The sequence below is a fragment of the Ipomoea nil genome, unplaced genomic scaffold (assembly GCF_001879475.1).
Source record: "Ipomoea nil cultivar Tokyo-kokei standard unplaced genomic scaffold, Asagao_1.1 scaffold3069, whole genome shotgun sequence".
In the NCBI taxonomy this organism is placed as follows: Eukaryota; Viridiplantae; Streptophyta; class Magnoliopsida; order Solanales; family Convolvulaceae; genus Ipomoea; species Ipomoea nil.
Window position 1 is genome coordinate 6,807,917 of NW_017619497.1, and position 10,989 is coordinate 6,818,905.

The window sequence follows — 10,989 nt, forward strand, 5'->3', positions numbered from 1 at the left end:
GAGTAATATATGTGTCATTCTCTCGTAGAAGTAACCACACAACTTTCAAGTGGTGTTTTCATTAAAAAAAAAAAAAAAAAAAAAAAAAAAAAAAAAAAAAAAACTTCCAAGCAAGTGGTTTTCATTGATTTAGGTGAAAAAAAAAGGTTTGCTTTCTTTCTAGTATATATCTTTTTCTTTTCTTTTTTTCTGGCCTCTTGCTTTGCTTTCTTTAATTTGATATTGCCTTTTTGTCAAACTATAAACAACTTCTTGATTAAGATATCTAAATTAAACATGATCAGTCTACATATTAGGAATTGTTTTGTCCGAATCTTTTAGTTCAATTCCTCCATCCACAACCCCACTCCAATGATTCTTTACTCTACCTCTTCTTCTTCTTCTTGTTTTTTTTTTTTTTTTTTTTTTTTTTTTTTTTTTTTTAATAAAATTCCGCTAGCTATTTGACTCAAAAACTTGTATATTTCTTTAATAAAAAAAAATGTTGTTTGTTTTAAAATTATTTCAACAATTTTTTTCTAACGAACGTGAATTGTGGTAAATGTTATATTTATTTTAAAAAAATTAAATTGAAAATGTATGTATCATTTCAAAAAAATTAAACTGATAATAAAATTATAGAATATATTACTTTATAGGAATAAGAATCAAATAGACCCTTCAATTATATGTCAAGGTGCAATTAACCTCTTGAACTAAATAAACCTCCAATTGAACTTTTAAATCGACTAAAATTGTGCAATTAACATATTTAATAGGTTATCAAAAGATAACCAATTAATTTTGCTTCTTTGGTATCTAATGCATCATTTGATTAAAAAAAATTTTAAAAAAGTTGTCGATGAAAAAGAAGTCTGATCGCTGTAAAAAATAATGATAAGTATTACAGGTTAAGAATGCCATTCCGCTGAGGATTGAGAGTTAGGCACGTACTTGTGTAACAATAATATTACTCTAATATATAATGTCTACATACATTATTACCATTTAAGAATATAAGAAAAAAGATATTGTGTATCCATGTCCAGATAATAATAATGGGAAAAAGATAACAGAAGTTATAATGGTAGAGATATTTTTGTCCAAAAAATTGTATATAGTAGAACTCTTATAGCATAACGTATAAAAATAATTAACAGAAAAAGGACATAAATCAGGGATATAACCTATATTATTAAAACTTATTATGTTTTTAGATGTTTGAATTTAAATAATTATTCATAATTTGGGTATGGAATGCATGGATATATCATTCTAGATGACAATAGCCTAAAAGGAATGACCATGTAAATACAACATAATTCTTGTATCTAAAAATCATGCACCTTTTAGTACAGTTTATTTTTCTGTGATTTATGAGCTATAACTAAGAAATGAAGGTTATCTTGTAGTGTGAGTTTCTATTGTTATACAAAATAACGATGGAAGAACAGATCAGATAGGGATTCTCTTGCTGTTACCTCATGTTTTATTACAGAAAAATCCAGAAAGAGGTAAAAAGAAATATAAATATATGTGTAGGAGCTTCATCCTTAAGATTGAAGGCTAATGACTATGAAGATGATGTGAAAGTAATCCCAATCTGATAAGTATGAAACAAAGATGATTAGTTTATATTTATTGGGGAGTAATTAATAAATTAAACAAAGTACACAAGTAAAAGCAAAAAGACTTCGCTTTTATCTTCTTCCTTTTCCATCTTTATCAATGCTCCCCACTCTCAAAAAATATTTGACTCCTATTAGTTATTTAAGAATATTATATACTCATCCATACGAACTTAGCTCAATGGTTTAGTAGGCAGTATTTAAAAGAAGAGACTAAGGTTCAAACTTTGGTGGTGGCTGGTAGTGTAGTGGCCCTGTTTTGTTGGCTCATAATTTTTTTTTTTTTTATAATAGAAAGTTTAGAATTACTATGTAAAATTTATATATTTAAAAATTACATTAAAAATACTATTAAATACTCAAAAGTAAATTTAATTTTTTTTAAATGTTAATAAAAATAAGTAAAAAAAAAAAGATTTGACCAATTAATAGTAAATATGACAAATAAAATAAAACAAAAAATATAATATAATTAATAATAAGTGTATGTCTTAAGTTTTTTTTTTTTTTTTTTTTTTTTACCAGAGACTAAATTATGTGTGTATATATATATATATATATATATATATATATATATATATATATATATATATAGACATCTCACTTATAAATAATTTTCAATATCTCTCCTATACTAATCTCTATAAGTATGTTTTCTTTTTTAATTTGTCAATAAATTTAATTTAATATACATATTTTTATCCTATGCTTTAATTTATAACATAAATTAATCATTGATTTTAAATTTTATTCACTTTTTTCCCTTTGTCCAATCAATAATACACATTATTGTTTTTTTTTTTTAATACACATTATGTGGAGAGAGTATGTCATCTCAAGAGTACTTTTCCTTTCCATATATGCTCATACACCCAATGAATCTTTAATTTTCTTTCTATATTTTAACTTTTGTTGCCTCCTAGCATCCATGAACTTTTCCTCTCCTTTATACCCCCCAACCCCTCTTCACTTTTACTTTATTCAGTGCTTACATATACACGTATATCTATATCCCCACACATACACACACTTGTGTGTATATATATATAGATTTGGAGACCTTCCCATCAAGCATAAGAATTCTAGCTTCTTTTATCTTAGTCCTATTAAGCCTAAAATTCTCTCTCTTTCTATGATGGCAGAGGTTGAAGACAGCCACAACGCACAGGGAATCAAGCTCTTTGGGGCAACAATAATAACTGTCCAAGAAAAGAAATCCGAGGAGGAGAAATCAGAGGTCAAAGGTGACGGCGATCATGGCAGCACAGCGGATCAGAAGAGGCCCGACAAGGTGATTCCATGTCCGAGGTGCAAGAGCATGGAGACCAAGTTTTGTTACTTCAACAACTACAATGTTAACCAGCCCAGGCACTTCTGTAAAGGCTGCCAGAGGTACTGGACGGCCGGCGGAGCTCTCCGGAACGTCCCCGTGGGGGCCGGCCGCCGCAAAAACAAACCGCCGTGCCGAGGGATGATAGACGGGTTGTCGGAGGGTTGCCTGTTTGATGCTTCTGGGTTGCTGCAAAATCTTGACTTGGATGGGGCGGTGGAGGAATGGTACGCGGCGGAGCAAGGCGTCGCCGGCGCCGGAGGCTTCCGTAATCTTCTTCCGGCCAAGAGGAGAAGGAAGATCTCGGCTAGTCAACCTTGTTGATTCCTTTTTTGTCCTGTAGCTCAATTATTCTATATTTAGTAAGAAAATAGAATTAAAGAAGTTCAACAAAAAAAAAAAAAACACTTCTTGCTGCTTAGGTTATTTCCATGTCTATATTCAACCTATCGTCAACGTGTTCATTAATGGAACAATAGTTGCAGCCGTCCTAAATTTTATTTTATTCAACAAAATAATCTTTCAAAAAAGAAAAATTGTATCCAATAAATTTTATGACACCATAAAATTCTACATATACTACTACTAGATTGGTCTCAACTCTATCCAGGCAAATTAGGAGGGAATAAGAGGAAATGAATTGTAATTTCGTGAGAAAATAATAGAGTGGAATTTAAATTACACTATTTAATAGACAGGTTGAATTGAAATGGAAAAAAATGAATAATAATAATGAGAGTAAAATAGTAATTTAACATGAAATTACAAATTGCAATTCCTTAGGTAATACTGCGGAATGCAATTCTTCAGAATTGCAAGAATTTTAATTACAATTCCATCATACCAAACACCCCTCAGGCTTCTGGTGATGGAGAATCAATAATTTTATTTGAAAAACTCCGTAATATTATTGAAAACAGTGGGTTGCTCATTATTTTAGGTAGAAATACCATTTTAAGGCATCTGATACCATTAATTAATTAGTAGCATTCCAGAACAAGAATCAAATCCTAAAAGAGCACATACTATTTTAAGAAGATCATAGTAAATATGCTCACAACATCATCTGTTGTAAATTTGTGTTATTACTCAGAGGGGTGTGCCTCGGAATGTGAGAAAATATAATACTTTTTGAGAGAACTGACACAAATTCAGATACATAAAAAAAAAAAAAAAAAGAGCTTATAGTATTATATATAATGTGTTACATAGAATGGTCTAAAAAACCATATATGCTGGATTATTTCTTTTGTGAGGCGACTAGTAAAACTGAGATCTTTGTTCAAGGATGGACGTTTTCTCCTGGGATGTAATGCAATTCCTTGAAGACTTCAGCGCAAACAGCAATGGGCTTGGTCTTGAGGAACAAGATAGGGTTTACTTTACGGGTATCGGTAACCAAGCCGTTATTGGCGGTGAGGGTGACTCTAGTGAACTCTTTTGCCCACATGTCCTTTATCACCTCGCTGCAATCTTCTTTCGGGCTTTTCACCGGCTTCACGCCGCAGATTTCGTCCTCGTCGTGGTCGCCCTCCGCCTCCAGGTGGTACATGCCGTTCTTGTCGGTTTCGCCCTCCAAGCTGTACGTCACCTTTTCGTTGGTGGTGTTCAGGCACTCCAGCTTCACCTTCGCGCCTGCATGCATGCATGAATATAATTCAGATTCAAATCACCGGAAAACAAAAGGAAAGAAAAAAGAAAGAAAGAATACCCGGCATCCTTTCTGCGACTCTGGTGACGAATTTGGCGCGACACACGTCGCAGTAAACTGTTCCGGTGACCTTGTAGCGAGATTTTCCGGCGGCAGGTTTTTCAGCGCCGGAGACGCCGAGCATGGAGACTAAGAAAATGACAGCGGCGATGAGGAGTGCAGATTGAACTTTTGCCATTTTTTTCAATTTTATTTTTTTTATGTTATTGTTTATCAAGGAGGATGAGTTTGAGAAGTTGTTGGTGGGGTGTGGTTTAAATATGTGTGCATGGCGGTTTTGTATGAGAGGCAGAGATTTATCCTCTAGCTTTAATGGCTGAGGGAGAGCCAATTCCATGGAAGTAGCAAAAGATTTTATCTTTGACTTTTTCTCTTTCCCCTCTTTTACATTATATTCGAATTAATAATGTCTTTCACATGTGAGTTGTCTAGTGACTTTATTTATTTGATAAGCTAATCAACTATGAATAACATAAATTAATTTATTTTATTATAATTTTTTATTAATAAAGTCACAAATTTCACTAAAAACACATAATGTATATCACGACAATAAATTTTTCTGCTGTAAATCAGAAAATACTTTTTCCAATCATAAATCAAACGTTACAAGTGTGCCAATTTGTCACATAACTCGAAATCATTCAAATCTATATGCATATTCACCTCAACTGAATGAAATTTCTTTATTTTCGTATCCATAAATTTATGGACTTATTGGTATTGAAATTTAAGACAGAATTTAATTAATTCATTTGACAAATGTGATTTGGTCGGGAGGACAAAATGTACTAAAAAAATCATAATTAAAGGATTAAATTGTCAATTTAAAAAATGACGTACCAAAATTAACAGGCTCCTATAATCATAGAACCAAAACTGTAATTTGCTCTTTAATTAATTAATTTGACAAATGTAATCTGCAATATAATATCAATGAAAAATTTGGACTGAAGTCGTATAAATGCTTAATTGATTGAAAATGGGCGCGGCAGAAAGGTTATGGGGCAGAAATTGCAGAGGATATGAAGCAGGAGAATGGGGAGCGATGCTGACGTCACGCCCATCAGAGGCTCATGCGAGCAAATAGGACTGAAGCTAAACAAATCTTCTAGAGACGCACTCCCATATATATCTATCGACGACAATGATGGCGCCATACGCATTTTTTGCTTCCTTGTTCGCCTCGAATTACCCTTCTTGCCGTATCCGCCACCTCTTGTTCTTGTTAACCTTACTGTACCTCGTCTTGGTATTCATCGGATTTTTGCCGCCTAGGGCTCAGCTGGAAATTCGCAAAGCGTTTTTGGTAAAATTTTCCTTTATTTCTCCCTCTTTCATCAATTCTCTCTGTATCAAATATTTGGAATTTCTCGCTGGCATGTATATGATTGACGCTTGAAAGTATTGTTCTTATTGTTTCATGTGTTAATTATTGCTCTTGTTGAGATTTTTAAGGTCGGCATTGATGGTCCATTTCATGTTTGGATGTGTGCTCTTTCTACTATGGTTTTGTAGGTAGAACCATATAGTTTTCTGGAATCTAGATAGGGTTCCAAATTGCTAAATGAACAAACCCTTCAGAGTTAAGAATGTTTATTCCCGCCAAATTCGCGACTGCCTAAACTTAAGTTAATTTGATTTCTCGTATATAATATGGAGAAAATGTTATTGCAATAAGCAAAGATAAATTTCTATTCAATTACAAAATTTAAGGGTTCTTTTGTATTTGCTTTATGTTGGATGGGGCAAGCTGAGGATGCATTGTTATGAATATATTTCACAAGCCTTATGATCATACTCTTCATGAGGTGTTGAGATCGTTTTCTACTTTCCACAGTTTGGAGCAATAACTTGGTTGTCGCTCCCTTTCTTGTAGAGTAGTGGTAGTCACTTGCAGCACTTGATCACTCTGGTCTACAATGATATGCTCTCTGACAAAAATCTTGCCTTGTTCCTATTGAACTATCTTGCTACTTGTGCTATGCCAGATTTTATATTTTTCATGCTTTGCCTCTCCTGGCATGATTGGAATTATCAATTATTTATTACTTCCAATACTTAGCGATTACTCTAGACTCTGGGTTTCACTAAATTTCTGCAGGCATGGACAATATTTGGAAGAATCGAAGGCTAAAAGCTTTTGCTACGAGTACAACTCATGGAGATGTTGTATTACCAAACCATATTATTCATTTGGAGGATGAACCAGATCATCTTGTTGTCCTTGTTCATGGAATCTTGGCAAGGTAAGCAGGTCTTGATCAAAAGATTGCTAATTTTCTTTTCTCTGTGCTACAATTCAATAAATACCATGGCTGAGGTGTATGTGACAAAGGGAATCTAGGTTTACTGAAAAAAAACAAACAAGTTACTTGAGACACAAAATTGAATTTGACAGATGCATGTCTGGCCTTGTGCCATGGAAATTGTCAAATTGATTGGTAAACTTTGGTTTGATTGTAGAAATACATACCAAGTAGTTTATGGTTTTCTCATTTGTTTGGTATGTTCTCAGACAAGTTCCTAAAGTATATAACATTATGGTGAAAAAGTTCAGTATAATCAGCTTTTCTCCTTTTCCCTTTTATGGGCTAATTCCATATTTGATGTCCTCATTTGACTTTCTATACATTATTAGTAAAATATTGACTTTTGTTCGTGAGAGAGAGAGAGAGAGTATTATATTTTGAGTTTCATTTTTAACTTCAAGTTATATGTAATTTTTTTCCCCTTAATTATAATTTTAGCATGATGTGTAAACTTTGAGCTTGTCATTTGATGAGAGAGTGTCATAATATGGAAGGATAACTAAAATTGGAAGGTGTATGTTTTATGAGAGCTTGTTTTTTCTCCCTTCTTCTTGCCTTCTTAGTTGATCTCAATAGTTTCAACATAGCTTTCAGTCTGATTGATTATTTCGTTCATGGTCTATTAACATGTCAATTAGAAATTTGGTATATTTTCTGTTTCTGTTTTCACTGAGTTCTTGAAGTGATGCAGCACAAGTGATTGGACTTATGCACAAGCAGAATTGAAGAGACGGCTGGGAAGAAATTTTTTGATTTATGGTATTCTTTTAATTGGAATGTGTTGAATCTCATAATTTCATATTTCTGTTCACCTTTGTTTGTTATTATCTGTTTCCAATTATACGACTATTAAACAAGAAAGAAAAAGTGTCATCATACATTCATACCCTTTAAGTATCTGATGTATTATTATTAATTATGATATGATGGGCTGAATGATGCAATAGATAGAAGCTACAGCCACCTCATGATCCTGAATTATACTGTATCTAACATGAGTGTAAGGAGAAGAGATCAGAACCAAGGACTACTTTATTTTTCATAAATCAGTACTATTACGAGTGTAGTGGTTTGGAAGAAAGTGCATTTTGGTCACAGAATTGTCCACTTTGTCTTTTATCACAAGTGAAAAAGGAAATGCAATCAACTGCTGTGTCAAAATCTAGTTGGATGACAATTTATGGTCATAACCTTGTTAAATTGCTATTGTTGACAGAATTTGTCAGATTTGAGTTGCTCAGTTTCTTCTGTTTCCTTATGTATTATGTATTGGAATCTCCTGTGATGAATGATAAATTACTATGTAATTCTTTTGATTAAGAAAATTGCAAGTTCTCTAGATTAATATAGAACATTGTGTTCTTCTCTTTGCAGCAAGTTCTTGCAACACATATACCAAAACATTTACTGGGATTGATGGAGCTGGAAAGCGGCTGGCAGATGAAGTGAGTGTGTAAATGAATTGGTCTATTTATGAACCTTGGAAATTGGGCTTTGTTGGTGCAGCTAGTTGTGTTAATATGTAAAAATTTATATCAATGGTTATGGCATCTAAATCTTCTATCTTCCATCTTTTAATCAAGTATAACATAAGCAGGTCATGCTAGTTGTGGAAAAGTCAGAGAGCCTAAAAAAGATTTCTTTTGTGGCCCATTCACTTGGCGGGTTGATTGCAAGATATGCAGTTGCTGCTCTTTATACTCCGAACATATCTAGCAATCAGTCCCAAGATATGGTTGCTTCAAGTGCTGCAAATGGGAAGCCAGTATGCTCTTCAAATAAAGGATTGATTGCTGGGCTAAAACCAATTAATTTTATCACCTTGGCTACCCCCCATCTTGGAGTCAGAGGTAACAAACAGGTTTGTTGTCTCTGAGGATGTTTTGTTTTTGCAACCATGATAGGGCAGTGTTCCATGATTTTCTGAATTATTGGTAGTTTTCACATAATTGGATGGTATATTAAATGACATTGGACTATTCTTCATTTGATTGCTGATGAATGCTTCTGTTCCCTAGGTTCTTTTTTCTTTGTTTTCCTAGAACCATTCTAAATAAGAAGAGGTGATGTACTTAAAGATCAGTGATTTCAAAAAGAATAATCTCATGGTTTTCATGCCAGGTTTTATTAAAGAGCATGTTGTGTGATATGTGCACAATGATCCTTTTAGTGGAAAACATTGAAAGTTATTCTAGTCTGTTTCTTATAAAACCGCAATATATAAACTTTTAAGATTATTGCAGCTGTAGGATAGATTACAAGGAATGGATTGCTGATGTGCAGACAATTGGTTTTTGTTTTATGGTTCAGCTTCCATTTCTCTTTGGAGTACCCATCTTAGAAAAACTTGCTGCACCAATGGCCCCATTTTTTATTAGGCAAACTGGTAGGCAGCTCTTCCTTACAGATGGAAAACCAAATATGCCACCTCTTCTATTGAGAATGGCATCGGATTGTGAAGATGGGAAATTTATGTAAGATACTTTCAAAATGCATTTATGTTTTGCTTCTATTTATCTCTATTAGAGCTTTTTACTAACTTTATCTTCTCTTTCCTGTGCAAGATCTGCACTTGGTGCTTTCACATGCCGTGCCATTTATGCAAATGTGTCTTATGATCGTATCCTACTCTCCTCTTCTCCTTCAAAAATTCAATCTTTACACTTGTTGGTTGGTTTACATCCTTGACATAGCCTAGATATAGTTGGTTGGCGTACATCCTCTCTAAGAAGGGAGACAGAGCTTCGCAAGGTAATTTATGGTATCTACTTATTTGTGACATACTTTTAGTTAAAATGACTATGGATTTTGATTTTGGTGTATAAAGGATGGATTTTAGTTTTCATGCTGGAAGTTGTGTTTTGTGCTTAATTTCATACCATACCAAACTGAAGTTTCGTAACTTTTTCAGCCCCCTAAACGATCTTTGGTTGGCTACAAGCATGTTGTAGATGTCGAATATTGTCCTCCAGTTTCATCGGATGGTCCTCATTTCCCTCCCGAAGCAGCCAAAGCAAAGGAGGCTGCCCAAAATGAACCCAGCCTGCAGAATACACTAGAATACCATGAAATCATGGAAGGTATGTAGTAGTAATAATACTAATACATGGCAATTGGCAATGCTTATTCTGATTCTATAACACAGAACCAGAAGAAGACATTAATATAATCGTGGGTTTGAAACAGAGGAAATGACACGCGGCTTGCAACAATTAGGGTGGAGGAAAGTCGATGTTAGCTTCCACTCAGCATTCTGGCCTTTCTTTGCTCATAATAATATACATGTATGTACATTGTTTTCTTGGTCTCTCTTGTATGTATAATGTATGTTGTTGATAGTAGTACTAGTTTTGTGGAATTGAAACAGGTGAAGAATGAATGGCTTCATAATGCTGGAACTGGAGTCATTTCTCATGTTGCAGACACCATAAAGCAACAAGAGAAGCTACAAGCACGATCCAACACATTCATTTCTGCCAACTTGTAATCCCCGGCCTGTACTTACATTACAATATTATTACGCTTGTGTGAGACCTGTAATACTTTTTACTTAAAATGTAATATTTTTTTTTTTTTTTATGTTAGTTTTATTATATGTAGCATATTTAATTGTTTTTGTAATTATATATTTTATTTTTATCACCTAAGGTTAGCTTATGAAGTAATTTTATTTCTCAAATTCAAACTTTTAGTTAAATTATTTTTAAATCATGTACTTATGTATGATACTGTTGTCTTATTTATTTTAATTTTAAAGTTTATTGAGATACATGAAAAGAGTTTTTTGCACTTTTGGTCCCACGACTATAGTGACACTATCAGAATTGATCCACGACTTTCAAACCTTGCAATTTTAGACCACGACTATTGTTTTTTTGGTAAAAATGGTCCTTACTGCTACTTTTCTGTCAAAATTTCACTAGAGGAAAATTTCTTCCTTTTTAGGAGGGCTAAAATAGCTAAATTTGCCTAGTACGAAAAGTGCAGAATATGCTTTTATATATAGTGTATTGCAAACCTGGAGTATTG

The 10,989-nt window shown here is 33.3% G+C and overlaps 3 protein-coding genes across 6 annotated transcripts; 2 read left to right on the forward strand and 1 right to left on the reverse strand.

Annotated features, from left to right (window-relative positions):
• Positions 1 to 2,610: 2,610 nt before the first annotated feature.
• On the forward strand, positions 2,611 to 3,432 carry LOC109164914 (dof zinc finger protein DOF1.5-like). Its single transcript, XM_019313472.1, has one exon. The coding sequence runs from the start codon at positions 2,740 to 2,742 to the stop codon at positions 3,259 to 3,261; it is 522 nt and encodes a 173-aa protein (XP_019169017.1). The 5' UTR covers positions 2,611 to 2,739; the 3' UTR covers positions 3,262 to 3,432.
• A 605-nt stretch (positions 3,433 to 4,037) lies between these two features.
• On the reverse strand, positions 4,038 to 4,879 carry LOC109164979 (pollen allergen Che a 1-like). The gene is made up of 2 exons (XM_019313553.1): positions 4,649 to 4,879; positions 4,038 to 4,572 (listed from the first exon to the last, which is right to left on the reverse strand). Exons 1-2 carry the CDS (start codon positions 4,824 to 4,826, stop codon positions 4,220 to 4,222), a joined length of 531 nt encoding a protein of 176 aa, XP_019169098.1. The 5' UTR covers positions 4,827 to 4,879; the 3' UTR covers positions 4,038 to 4,219.
• Positions 4,880 to 5,581: 702 nt separating this feature from the next.
• LOC109164592 (putative lipase YOR059C) lies at positions 5,582 to 10,529 on the forward strand. 4 transcript variants are annotated; one of them, XM_019313106.1, is made up of 11 exons: positions 5,582 to 5,957; positions 6,753 to 6,897; positions 7,652 to 7,719; positions 8,335 to 8,405; positions 8,558 to 8,821; positions 9,271 to 9,434; positions 9,525 to 9,580; positions 9,659 to 9,711; positions 9,872 to 10,043; positions 10,147 to 10,248; positions 10,328 to 10,446. In XM_019313106.1, exons 2-11 carry the CDS (start codon positions 6,755 to 6,757, stop codon positions 10,336 to 10,338), a joined length of 1,104 nt encoding a protein of 367 aa, XP_019168651.1. In that variant the 5' UTR covers positions 5,582 to 5,957; positions 6,753 to 6,754; the 3' UTR covers positions 10,339 to 10,446. The 4 variants fall into 4 exon arrangements, with proteins under 4 accessions (XP_019168651.1, XP_019168652.1, XP_019168649.1 ...); XM_019313104.1 differs by having other exon boundaries at positions 5,589 to 5,957; positions 10,147 to 10,244; positions 10,328 to 10,529; XM_019313105.1 differs by having other exon boundaries at positions 5,593 to 5,957; positions 9,872 to 10,040; positions 10,147 to 10,244; positions 10,328 to 10,526.
• Positions 10,530 to 10,989: the final 460 nt, after the last annotated feature.